Source organism: Podarcis tiliguerta (assembly GCF_965153285.1).
Source record: "Podarcis tiliguerta genome assembly, chromosome: 1".
Taxonomy (NCBI): domain Eukaryota; kingdom Metazoa; phylum Chordata; class Lepidosauria; order Squamata; family Lacertidae; genus Podarcis; species Podarcis tiliguerta.
Window position 1 is genome coordinate 91947043 of NC_139534.1, and position 13356 is coordinate 91960398.

The 13356-nt window shown below is 42.8% G+C and overlaps 1 protein-coding gene across 2 annotated transcripts in view; it reads left to right on the forward strand.

Moving 5' to 3' along the window:
- SPTBN5 (spectrin beta, non-erythrocytic 5) overlaps positions 1 to 13356 on the forward strand; it is a 104328-nt gene that overhangs the window by 35026 nt on the left and 55946 nt on the right. For both annotated transcript variants that reach the window (XM_083449437.1, XM_083449438.1), the window contains exons 25-33: positions 2615 to 2815; positions 3439 to 3555; positions 4357 to 4520; positions 6021 to 6153; positions 8429 to 8574; positions 9089 to 9203; positions 11026 to 11136; positions 11524 to 11703; positions 13152 to 13355. In XM_083449437.1, the coding sequence (XP_083305563.1) occupies positions 2615 to 2815; positions 3439 to 3555; positions 4357 to 4520; positions 6021 to 6153; positions 8429 to 8574; positions 9089 to 9203; positions 11026 to 11136; positions 11524 to 11703; positions 13152 to 13355 (1371 nt within the window). The remainder of the gene's footprint in view (positions 1 to 2614; positions 2816 to 3438; positions 3556 to 4356; positions 4521 to 6020; positions 6154 to 8428; positions 8575 to 9088; positions 9204 to 11025; positions 11137 to 11523; positions 11704 to 13151; position 13356) is intronic.

Sequence of the window (13356 nt, forward strand, 5' to 3'; positions counted from 1 at the left end):
CCTTTGAAAGGAGCTTACATTTGGGTTTTGGACTGGACGACAGCAGTGTTTTGTAAACCCAGATGAACAGCAAATGTACTATGCCAACGCATAGAATCATCTGAGGATTTACTTCCTCACAGCAGGATCTCTTGGCAAATCAGCCCAGCCACTGAAAGAGAGAGAGAAGAATTAGGGAGCCTGTGGCGTCCCAGGTGTTGCTGGATTACAACTTTCATCACCAGTGACATTTGGTTATGTGGTCTGGAGCTGATGGAGGTCCAACAAAATCTCAAGGGCTACAGGCATTTATACCCCTGCTATAGACACTCATTTTAAATGGCTCCAGGGGATGGAGAAAATATTGCAAATATGTGCTTAGTGAAAAGTTGGATCATTTACTAGTTGCACTGCACAGAGATTAGCGAGCATAGAATTTGCAGTGGAAATGGAGAAAAAAGAAACCAAATTTCCTTAGGGTAGGTTTGTTGACTTTATCTATTACTTTCCACAACAAAAACTTCAGAAACAATTTACAACAGGAACAAAATGCAGCAATGAAAATATGTAGTATTTTAAAAGCATAGAATAAAAACATCCAAACATTTGGTGCTTCCAAAATGCCCAAGAAATCTAACTTAAATCTTGTGATGTGGGTGGAGGGTAAATAAGAATCTGTAGGAGTGGGTGTCAATTTGTGAAAGCCGTAGCAGGGAAGGAAGGAAGTCTGAGCGTGACAAAGCGCAGTGTAAATAAGAAAACACTAAGATGCTGGATGTAAGAGTTTATGTTTAATTGGACTTTGTTTTTGAAAATTTGACTTATGTTCTTATTTGATTTTGCTTTTGAAAATTTAATAAAAAGTATTTTTTTTAAAAAATGCCCAAGAAATCTAAAATGCCTGGCACCTAAATGATGATAAAGTTATTCCTCTCTAAGACTAGAATTCATGGACATTCTGTGAAGATGGAGGTTGGTCATATAAAATAGAGTTCTTCTTCATTCAGTGAATCATTAAACTATGGAACTCGCTTCCCTAGGAGCCACTGATGGCCACCCACTTGGATGGCTTTAAAAGAGGATTGGATGAATCAATGGAGGATAAGGCTATCAGTTGGTACCAGCCATGATGGCTATCTCAGCCTCCCAAGTCAGAGGCACTAATGCTTCTGAATACCACAGAAGAAGAGAGTGCTGTTGCATCGGGTGCTGCTTCTGGGCTTCCCACAAGCATCTTGTTGGCCACTGTGAGCACAGAATGCTAAACTAGATGGACCATTGACCTGATACATCAGGCTCTTGCTCTGTTCTTATGTTCACACATGGAAGGCCTTCTTGGAGACAACGTTCCATATAGAAAAGGCCTCAATCACCACACTCTGGATCTGGCATGTAGGGAAGGGCCTCACATGACAACCTCAGGATCCAGGCAGCTTCAAATGGGGGAAAGGTGGCCCTTCAGGTATAGGGGTCCAAGCTGAGGACATTACTCAGTTTCCCAAGAATTCTTCCATATCGATGTAATAAAGAATGAAATAATGGCTGTTTTCCCCTTCCTACTTGGCTGGGTGATCTTGCATTGCCAACATATTTTAGGAGTTACGTGAATAATCTGTTTTTACTTTCTTCTCTTGAAAATTAGTGTCAGAACGAAACACCTCAGCTTGACAATATTCAGAACATAAGACACATGTTTAAACTTAGCTCTGGTGTTACGAGTGACAGGAAGTTTTTTAAAAAGTTTATGCTTCAACATGACAGCAATTAAAAAACCCACATATGGTTGAAAAAGGCAATGCAGGGTGGCAATCCCTCTCTAAAATTTCAGAAACCAAAAGACATATTTCCTGATTTTATTTTTGCTGGATAAAGGCCATATTTAGCACCCTGTGCTAAGACCAATGTGTAACAAATAGAAAACCACCGATTCTTTGTTAGGAATTAAGAAATAGGGTAGTTACTTTAATCCATCAAGCGTTCAGGTTTCCAGAATTAATTTATCCTACTAAATGTTGCCTGTCTGTTTCTAGCTATCAGTAGCTACTAGTCAGAAAGCTGCTCAGAGACAATATGTTCTCAATTGCTAGTTGCTGGGGATCAAGAGAAAGGAAGTGCTATTGCTCTCATACCCCAATTGGCCAATGCAGGAAACAGGATATTCGAGTAGATAGGGCTTCAGTCTGATCCACCAGAGTTTTTCTTATGTTCTTATTTTACATGGCAAAATATTTTCACTCCTCTTTCCCACACATGCTGAAAAGATCTTTCTGCTTACAAATTTATTTCACTTCTGCACTCCCATAACATTTAGACCCCACAGAACTCCAGCCCCACAAAATGTGTGTTTTTCCTACCATATATCTCCCTACAATAAGTTCCTTTTCCAAAATTAATTTGCAAGGAGATTCGCCTTCCGAAAATGAATTTCCAGGCATTTGGATGATCAACACCGACATTATTATTTTTTAAATAGTATATGACCTTTTAGACTTTTGGGGGTTTTACTCCAGAAATAACCTGGTGGCTCTGAAAAATGGAAAGCACCTTCTAAGTTGTTATAAATACCTCTTTTTACTACTTTTAACCCTTACCTCTCATCTTTTCATGGCATTTCTGCATGTTTTTCTTCTACTAGGAATTGCAGGTGGAAGTGAATGGTCACAAGCAACAGGTCTCTAGGGTTTTGGAGATGGGAAGAGCCATGACAGATGGCAAGCCTGTCCCATCTCAGAGAGTAAAGGAAAAGTGCCAGGAACTGAGCAAAAGCTGGCAGGAGCTGGAGGAAGCATGTGAGGAAAGAATCAAGCAGCTACAGCAATCTGTTGCCTTCCATCAGGTATATTTCACTATATATTGATTTCACTCAGTTTGCAAGCCATGTACCTTAAGTGCACAAGGTGCCAAAGGTCTATAGGATTTGAATGAACTCTGTGTGTCTGCTGCAACTGAGGACCAGTTCGCAAATGTGGGGTCACCACTGTTGTCTTTATAAAGTTCAAGGGGACATACTCCTGTTCAAATGAGTTTACAATCTAAAAAAAAAATTAACAAAAGGGAGACAGTGACAGAAAAGGGAAGTGGAGGCAGGGGTAAACAGAACAGAATCTGTGTTATTACAATCACATATTCTTAGGCTTAGTTGCAATCTGGAATGGAGATGCAGGGGTTCTGCCAGAGTGATTTCCCTGCTTCTTCCCATTCCACATCCTTCCCTCAGATTTTCTCCAGAGAGTTGTCAGAACCCCCAAAACAACACATGCTGGGTGAAAGGAGAGATTACAGAATGATCTTCTTAGCACCACGTTGAATTCCACCCTCTATTTTGCGTATTTCAACAAGCTTCTCATTTTGCCTACGGAATCAATTGCTTTTTAACTTGTAACAATAGTATTTTGCACAAAAAGTTTCCCTAAGGAGAAAAATAATAATAACCATTTTGTTTTGTTTTAAATTACAAAGTACTTAATAGATATCTTGGACCTGGAGAGTTGGGTAGCTGAGAAGTTCCCGCTGGTAACCAGCAAAGAGTGTGGCAAAGATGGCGCTGCAACTCAAAAACTCATTAAGAAACATAAGGTAATTCTGTGCACAGTCTTCCTCCTCCACCACCCCTGCCCCAATGAATGTAGCAGGTATTATTGAAGAGGTTGAATAGTTTCTTTCCTAGCCTGAGGTTACCCTTAAGGATACCTGCCCAATGGCCACACACATTGTGGAGGCTAAACTTAAAATGGCTGTGTCTTGATCAAGGTATAGCAGGTCAATGCTATATAATATTCCAGCACAGTGAATCAACTGTATGTGATCCTTCAAAGTGCACCCCAGTCCCCAGAATCTCCCCCCTCCCTCTCTCCCTTTGTCCTAGGAGAATCCTTGCTGCAGGCCTGTGTTATAGAGCCCTGCTGGACTGCCATATGTAAGATTTCTGCCCCCAGAACCAGTTCTGTAAGATTTAATCATGAAGTGATAATGCTTTCCTTAGTTGGAAAACAGCTATAATTCTTCTGGCAATAGCTTAGCCTTTCCAATAATGAGTCATCCATATATTTGGTATATTAATTGGCTCCTGCAGTTTGCCTGAAGGTGGCAAAAATTAAATACGCAGACTGTTTGCTTTTGCCAGGAATAAATCTGCTGGAAAATGTCTGGTCTCGATACCCTTGTTTTAGTCTCAATCTATTTGATGTTTGTTGAAGCATTTGTCAAATCAAATATGAACTGTATAGAAATACATAATATATAACATGTATGATGATGAATATAATATTATCAATAAAAGTTCTAGCCTCACATTGGCACCTCAGCTGTTGCTTCTCAGCTTTGTATGTTTGGCCTCACCTAAGTTCTTACTTCAGCTAGAACTTTGCTTTCTGTCAGGCCCTGGAGCATGAAATCAACATCTATCAGAATTTAGTAATGGAACTAGGTGAAACTGCCAAAACGCTGCCCCTCTCTGGCTCCATCCACTATGATGAAGTTGACGCACCTCAGGAACAAGTTCAATCACAGATTCAGGAGTTGCAAAATATGGCCATAGCAAGGTAAGAAAATAACAGTCCCAGTTTCTTTGCATGGTATTTTGTTGGGCTTTGATCTTCTGCCAAACCATATGAAAATCAATAGCAAAGCTTCTGATCCCTTCAAGAGGCCTTTTAGGCAGGGATGGCCCTACCATTAGGCAGAGTGAAGCCATTGCCTCAGGCAGCAGATGCTGGGAGGCAGGAATTTCTCCCGAGCCCTGCCAACTCAGCTGTTGTCCTCTGTTGGAGATCAGAGCTATGTGTGCCACAGGCCTATCAGATACCCCTAAACTAGCCTGCTGCCTTCGGGTATGCTGGAAGATGTCATCCCATTGACACCAAGTGTTGAAGTAAGATCCAGCTGGCAGTCCAGTCAGCTTCTAGAAATGGAATGGGAGTGGGGGACATATCATAATTCATCATGGGCCACAAATATCTTGAGCTGGCCCTGGCTTTTGATCATGCTTATTATTATTTCTTGAATTTCTATACCATCCTTCATCTAAGGATCACAGGGTGGTTCACAATATAATGTTGATGAATGCATATACAGTACATATTGTTGCACACTTCCTACTTCTCAGAACATTGGACAATCCCTGAATCATTAGTACTACTCAGAGTTGGTTTCCTGTGAATAAGAGAGTATGGGAAACCTATAAAGTTTTGTTTTGTTTACCAAGTGGAGACAAATAGCAAGCACTCTTAGAAGGCAGCAGATGTACTCCTCCTCCATCAAATCTCCAGAAAGAGGCATTGTTCCAGACAGAACTCCCAGAAAATATTGGTGGGGTGGGTGTGCAGGGAGCGGAAGTCCCACTGTGCAAATGAAAGTCCTTGTGCTAACAGGACTTTGTTGGACAGAGGTTGCAGTGTTTGTTTATTTTAGGAAATTATACCCCATTTTTCACTACGTATCTCAAAGTAGCTTACAGAAAAGTAAAAAAAGGTACAATATAAGAAATACCAATATAATTGCATTGTGATTCATACTTCAGTCTTGGATATACAGCTCAAGTCAGTTCTCTTGAAAATTCACAGGAATCAATTTCCTTAAGTATAACTATGATATTGATATATATGCAGTGCAAGGTGGGGTTAAAGAGCATATTAACTGGCCACTGTACACATTCACCAGACCTCAGGAGAATATATACATAATGAAGAGAGAATTGTTCACATTTCCCAGTCAATATGCACAATCCAACAGGCCTAGGAGAAAGTGTATATCTCAGCTGAATTTAGTACATTCTCTAGCTATTATGCAAGATCCCCAAAAGGCTTTGGGGAACGTACATATCTCAACTGCATTTTGTATAGTCCCCAAGTAATTTTAGACACTGGATTTAATGGTCTTATGATTTCCCTCCAGCCCCTTTAGATGGTTCATTTATTTCACTTCCTTCCAAATGTGATCAGCCAGCACAACTGGTCACTCTGTTGAGTGGAGCCGTGGACATCTGCTGCAAAAGTCCTGCCTTGACAGCACTGCTGCTATTATCTATTTCTCTCTCCAAAAAGGGGCAAAAGGCTGGAGGAGACTCTTACATTGCATGACTTTCTAAGGGAATATGAGGATCTGGAAGACTGGATCAGTCAGCAGAAGCAGGTAGTCAGTTCCAATGGCTATGGGACCAGTTATGAACACGTCCTGGTGAGTTATATTATAAAGACAGCAAGATATATTAAAATGCACCCTGCTTAACAAAGCTTTGTTACACCAAAATATTTTAATGGAAACAACTACCAAGCTCTGATGAGCCTTCATAAAGAGGATTGGGTGTAATATCAAGAAGTGAATTAGTTTTGTTACCTTTTGCAAGCTGACAATTTAGGAATCTAGCAGACTTAAGATGGATTGTGCAAGTGGTGAAACCATTGTGGCCGACTTGTGGTTAATCATTATGCCAAATCCTTTGTAAGATGTCAATGAAGAAATGATACGATAATTTCAGGGATGTTTTTCAAATGACAGAATAAGCCACTCAGAAAAGTACAAACAGTACGCCTGGTTGAAATAAATTTGAAGGATTATAATTAACCTGATTGATAATCCTTTCTGAAACACTCTCGGTTTTTGTTTCCCAACAAACGTTTGTAATTTGCGGGTGTGTGGTTTAACCAAAGTTGAAAAGCAGCAACTGCTGTGTTTGTATTATGTTTCACCTTTGAAAATTTCCACAGGATAACTTAAATATTTTTTTTAAAAACACATTAAAACAGGAATATTAAATAAGCATAATCTAAAGTAGCACTAAAGTAGCATAATCTAAAGGCCACGGGTGGCGCTGTGGTCTAAACCACTGATTGGCTTGCCGATCGGAAGGTTGGCGGTTCGAATCCCTGTGATGGGATGAGCTCCCGTTGTTCAATCCCAGCTCCTGCCCACCTAGCAGTTCAAAAGCACGTCAAAGTGCAAGTAGATAAATAGGCACTGCTCCAGCGGGAAGGTAAATGGCGTTTCTGTGCGCTGCTCTGGTTCTCCAGAAGCGGCTTAGTCATGCTGGCCTCATGACCCGGAAAAACTGTCTGCGGACAAATGCCGGCTCCCTCAGCCTATAGAGCAAGATGAGCGTGCAACCCCAGAGTCGTCTGCGACTGGACCTAATGGTCAGGGGTACCTTTACCTTTAAAGTAGCAGTATAAAAACGATCTACCAAAATAAAAAAGACAACAGCAGCATAAAAGCAATGTAGAGAGATTTCATTTTTTTAATGGGAAAATAAAAGTGATTTTTGCCTGGCACAAAAATGACATCAAGGAAGGCACTAGCAGAACCTCCCTGGGGATAGCACTCCATAATCAGGGTTCTGCAAGTGAGTTCTTTTCCTCTTTAGCCACCCCTTGTCACACCTTAGATCATGGAGGCACCTGCCAAAGTGCCTTTGTTGATAGACAATGACATGTGGAGACAAGTGGTCCTTCAGGTATCCCATTCCCAATCTCTGAAGGGCTTTAAAAGTCAAAGGCAGTGTTCTAGTCATTATACTAGCCCAGGCATGCCCAACTCCCAAGAGACTGCAATCTACTCCCAGTATAAAAAAAAACAAACTGGCAGGGATCTACCCATTGTCATTGGAGGGAGGATTAGCATGTGTTGTGAGGTGGGTGGGTGGAAGGGGAGGATTGCCCAGAGTTATTGAGCTTTTTTTAGGAGCGAGTGGCCATAAATCACTCAACAAAAAATCCGCCACTAACCAACGGGCAAAAGCAGATGCCAAACGACTGCCCACGTGATGTGACAGAGGGACAGAGTGAGGGGGCAGGGGGTGGAGACATTCATTCCCCAGTTTTTTTAATCCCGCAATCGATAAGGATCCTGTGATCGACTGCAATCCACGAGGATCACCCGGGGATCTACCTGTTGATCGTGGTCGACTGGTTGAACATGTGTGGACTAGCCCATTGAACTCCCATGTACTTTGAACTTACATGTGAGATCAGCAACTAACTTTATTTATTTACTTATTTATTTATTTTCAACCATTGGTATGCTCCTTAATCGCAACAGTCTCTAAGCAGTGCACAGGAGACTCAGTGCAATGAAACTTCGCATCTGCTGGAAGAAGAATAAGTAGCAGTAGTAGTAGTAGTCTGACCTAATTGGGGCCAGTCTGACCTAAACTGGGAGGGATTTCCATAAAATTGTGGCCACAATACTAAACACACAGCTCCTGCTGGATAGAAGTCATGCATCTGAGTCATAGGAGACTACTAACTCACCTGAAGATGTCAGCACTTGGGCAAGGATATATTGGGAGAGAGCAAGGCTGAGCTATTGCTAGATTTAATTGAATGAAAAGTCAGAGCAACACAGAATGTTTGGAACAATGTTGATAGCTAAGAGTGTGTGTGTGTGTGTGTGTGTGTGTGTGTCCCAGAACTGTGTGTATTTCTTCTGCCTGCTCACTCATTGTTTTCTCTGAAAGCATCTTTGTGCCAAATATGAAACGCTCCAGCACCAGATGGAAGTTGCTGCCAAGAGAGTTCTTGCATCCTATCAGCTAGCAGAGGATATGGTGGATCGTGGCCATTTTGAATCCCGGGAGATTCGGAAGAAACAGAAACAGTTGCGGTAAGAGGAGATCTTCTGTCACCTTGGCTTTCTCTTCTGGCAGGGAAATAGGAAATGGGGCAAGCAGAGATGTGGCTGGATCAGCTGTGCAGTAGGAACCCATGAGGAACCCGATTATGTAGTCATTCCTTGCAAAAAGCTGGCTTGAAGTCACTGCCCATCACCTGATAGGTGATGACTTCAAGCCTACTAATCAGTGGCACTCCAAAGCACCACGCAGGTCTGTTTGCAATCCTGCATGCTGCTGGGAAATCTCAGTGACCATCACCTGATATAATTATGATGCAAGGTGTATTTATATCATCTGATATAGTTATGAGGAGAGGAGATAAGGAGCTAGCCTATTGACAGATCCCCATCGCTGGATTATAGCATGTGTTTGTTGTGGAACTGCTAAGCCATGAGTCTGGGATCGACAATATTTTAAGTTGTCTAAAGATGCTTTCAGCATGCATAAACAACTAGAACCAGCACTGGTTCCATTTCACGTTTTTCAACCTGTTTCCTTCATCAGGAACAATTGGGATGAATTGCTGGAGATGATAAAGTTTCAAGGCGAACGACTACAAGATGCTGCGTTAATACACAAGTGTCTGCAAGACCTGATGGAAGCCCTTGTCCACACTGAGGTTATAATCATGCTGGGAAATATATGGATTGGGTATTTTGTTTCTGCCCATCTACTGTGTCCTTTGAGGGCCACATTAGGTGTGAAGAGAAGAGTGTTATGCATATGCATTAGCATAATCTATCCCGGCTTTCCCATACTTGGCACCCTATATGGGTAACTGTCACAGGAGTGTGCTGGTCAGAAATCACACAGTTCAAAAATGGAGTTAACTCTTTATTAGCAAAAACACAACCTCCACAGATGTGGATGAGCGTCAGGCCTAGTGAGCAGAGCAGATCATGCCTGGTAGTCTTCCTCCATGAAAATCAGTTTGCCAAGACTGAAAGTCCCCATCTCTTCATGGCCGTCTAAGTCCCCTCTTCTCCAGGGCTTTTTCCAAGCAATTGGAGACTGTGCCTGCATGCAGCCAACCTTTCCACCCTTTTCATGCCTCCTTGTTCTGGGAAACAAGCAGGGAGGGGAGCTTGTCACAGCAGGAGGGAGAGGCACCTCTGACTCTTAAGCAGCCTGACTCATCTCTGCCTCTTGGCCTCCCTCATCCCACCCTCCTGCTGCTTCAGCTTCTACCTCTGATTCTGAGCTACTCTCTGCCACAGACTCTCCCAGCTCACTAAGCCCTGTTACCTCTTCAGCTTCTGACACCTCCTCTTCCCAGTCTTCTCCCTCTGACCACACATTGTTGTCCCACCACCATTACCCAGGCTCTGAGCTTTCTTCCCTTGATGGTTCCCCAGCTGGTCCCCCTCAAGCGTCCAACCAGGCCATGACAGTAACAGCAACAAAATGTAAAATTACAGTATGATATAGATAGATAGATGATAGATGATGACAGATGATGATGATGATAGCTAGATAGCTAGATAGGCCATAAACATGTAAAACAAAACAGAAAAACAGCAGTCGATAAACTAAATACAAATAAGCTATTTATTCACACACTTGCTCCATGCACATCCCAAGCTTGGTAATTGGTTTGCCTGGATGAAGGTGCTGAACTCTCCCCTCCCTAACCTCGTTCAGACTGGCTCAATTCCAGCAATAGGGCTGGGCTGGGGAACAAAGTGTTTTATGCAATGGGGTGCTGTGAGGCAAGGTGGGAAGAGTTTAGCTCTCCTCATCAGTATGCTTCCCTTTATGGGGGAAAAACAGGCACACAACCCAGCCTCCAACCTCCAAACTATATGTGAATGGGAACAATATGTGCATAAGTACACCTGGCTGTTCTGACACATATACTGTGGCTTAGCTTTACATTTCCCTATACCATCTGGGACCAGGATGCCTGTAAGATTATCTCATCCCTTACATACCAAACTGGTTGATGTACACTGCATGAGTGGGCAGGGGCGAAGGAAGTTGTCGTGACACCCGGGGTGGGTATCGCTACGTAGGACGCATGTGCGGCATCGCTATGTATGACGCTTGCGCCATACGTAGCGACGCCGCACATGCGCTGTATAGCGGTTTGCTGCCTGCGCTTCTCAAGCACAGTATGGACAGTGCCAGGATCCCTCTGTCACCACCACAGTCGCATGTGGAGGATCCTCCATTCGCGGCTGCAGCCACGAGCAGAGGATCCTGTCACTGTCTGTACGGCACTGGAGTGGCACCGGCAGCAAACCACTATACACTGCATGTGCGGCAGCGCTACGTACAGCGCACATACGCTGTACTTAGCGGTTTGCTGCCGGCGCCGGGATCAAGATGCTTCAAGATGCTTCATAGGAAGTGATTCGTGAATGAAAAAAGAATAATATATTTACACTTTGTTTCAAATAATCAACCCATTAACAGCAAGCTTCCCCATACTATTTCACTAGGAGAAGTCCAAGGCCATCCCTGATGACATTGCTAGAGACCTGGGTGGTGTACAGTCCCAGCTACGCAAACTTGCAACCCTCGAGCATGAACTGTCTGGGAATGAGCAACAGGTAAGATACATAGCAGTTCGCAGATGGCAGTTGGAAGCCAAAGCCCATTCTGGCATCTCATAATTTGCTGATTGTCTTGTAAGATGGTGCATTCCAAAACAATAACTAGACATTTGTTTTAAAAAAAATTGATTGTCTTCCCATTTGCATGACAAAACTACTGCTTTTTTATTTTCATCAGACCTGCCACCATTGAGTTTATTGAATTTCTTGTTGTGAAACTAGAATAAAAACACTTCTTGGGGGGGGGGGGTACCCACTTCTCCACAATATGATTTCATGGTTGCGTTATTAGGTTAGGTTTTTCAAGAAGGCTGAGTATGAGACTCTCTGGTGCCCTCCCTTCCTCTGCATGTGCTATGGCATCCTCCTTATTATTATTTGCAGCTGCAAGAACTGATTGATGCTGCAGATGGCGTGCTTTGCCGGTGCTCCGAAAGTCAAATGCAGGAGATACAAGAAAAGCAGCAGGCAGTGGTAGAGAACTGGGAGTCCTTGAGGCACAAAGTGGAGCAATGCAGGGAGCAGTTGGAACAAGCCTGCAGACTGTACCACTTTCAAACACAGGTGAGCATTTCAGTGTGGTAGAAATTGAAGTCAATCTTTCATCAGACTCTTTCCACACTTCTCAATTACACACACAAAAACTAATTTCACAGAGTTAATAGGTGGGTGTATTAATATATCTAATGCAGTACAGTGGCACCTCGGGTTACAGATGCTTCAGGTTACAGACTCCGCTAACCCAGAAATAGTACCTCAGGTTAAGAACTTTGCTTCAGGATGAGAACAGAAATCATGCGGCGGCCTCGTGGCGACAGCGGGAGGCCCCATTAGCTAAAGTGGTACCTCAGGTTAAGAGGAGTTTCAGGTTAAGAACGGACCTCCAGAACGAATTAAGTTCTTAACCCGAGGTACCACTGTAATCTGCATTAGGAAACAGGTAAGGGTTGCTTAGGGGACAGAGAAGATCATGAGGCCTATACATGCTTGTATCAATGATGCTCAATGCTTTTTTGGGGGGGGGTATTCAAGGATATGCAGTACGGCACTTTTTTTTCAAATGCTAAAAGTGTGGCACTTATTGTAACAACTTCCTGGTGAGTACCACCTCTTTTTTCTTTAAAATACCCCCACCCATCTTCCCTCCCTCCACCACCCCTTTTTTGTTTCTTCTCCCCCTAATGTCTCAACAAATGAAACGGATTTGTAAAAACGTTACATGGAAAAAATACGAGACATTACACTGTAAAACAAGAAAATCTTTAAATAAATAAATAAAGCACTGGTGGTGCTCTATAGCAAAGGAAATGCACTGTTTGGCCTCTGAGAACAACATGCAAGTGCTAGACAGGCAGTCAAACGTTGCACACCAGTGGCAATCAGTAGAGAACACACATTCATATGTATACAGAGAAAGAGACGGATGGACAAACAATTTTCATGGAGCAAAAGTCATCCCCTAGAAACTTTAAGTGGATCAGAAAAGAAAATTGGATGATTTATTCCCACAATTGCAAACAAAAAAATCTCAGAATATCACTGTAAAAATACAGAGAGGCACTTCTTGCATATTGTTTACCAAGGTGTGTGTTCTATGGAACAGCACGTCATGACATTAACATGGGTGTTAATCCATCTGTAAGAAGTATAGGAACACCCTTTCCTAGTTCTAGCTTCAGAGAAACTGCATGAGCATACTTTGAGCAAAACAGAGTGACCACAAAAGTTCCATGGAAAGAAAGGGATGTCTGTTCCCAGCAGCAGGCTATGAAACACTCATCAGTGCCACAAGCAGCCACAGGTGGTTTATTCTAGCTGTCATTTTCATTTCCCATGCATTTATTCAACATTGCCAATCCAAGCTATAGTGGTTAAATCGTACTTGGGAGTAGACCCATTGAAATCAATGGACTTCAGATACTCCCATTGTTTTCTGTGGGTCTGAGTATGGCACAGGTGGATGCAATCCATAATCCTTGACCTTCATCTTTTATTTTTGTCTTGGCTTTCAGGCACGAGACTATTCCTCCTGGGCATCAGAAATGATGAGAGAAATGATGATGGAGGACAAAATTCGAGACGTATCTACTAGTGATCTGAAGCTGACTCAGCACCAGCAGCTGTTGGCAGAGATTGAGGCCCGTGATGACATGTATGAACGGGTGCTACAGCTAGGACAAGAACTGCTGCTGGAACAGAAAATGCCAACGAAAGACG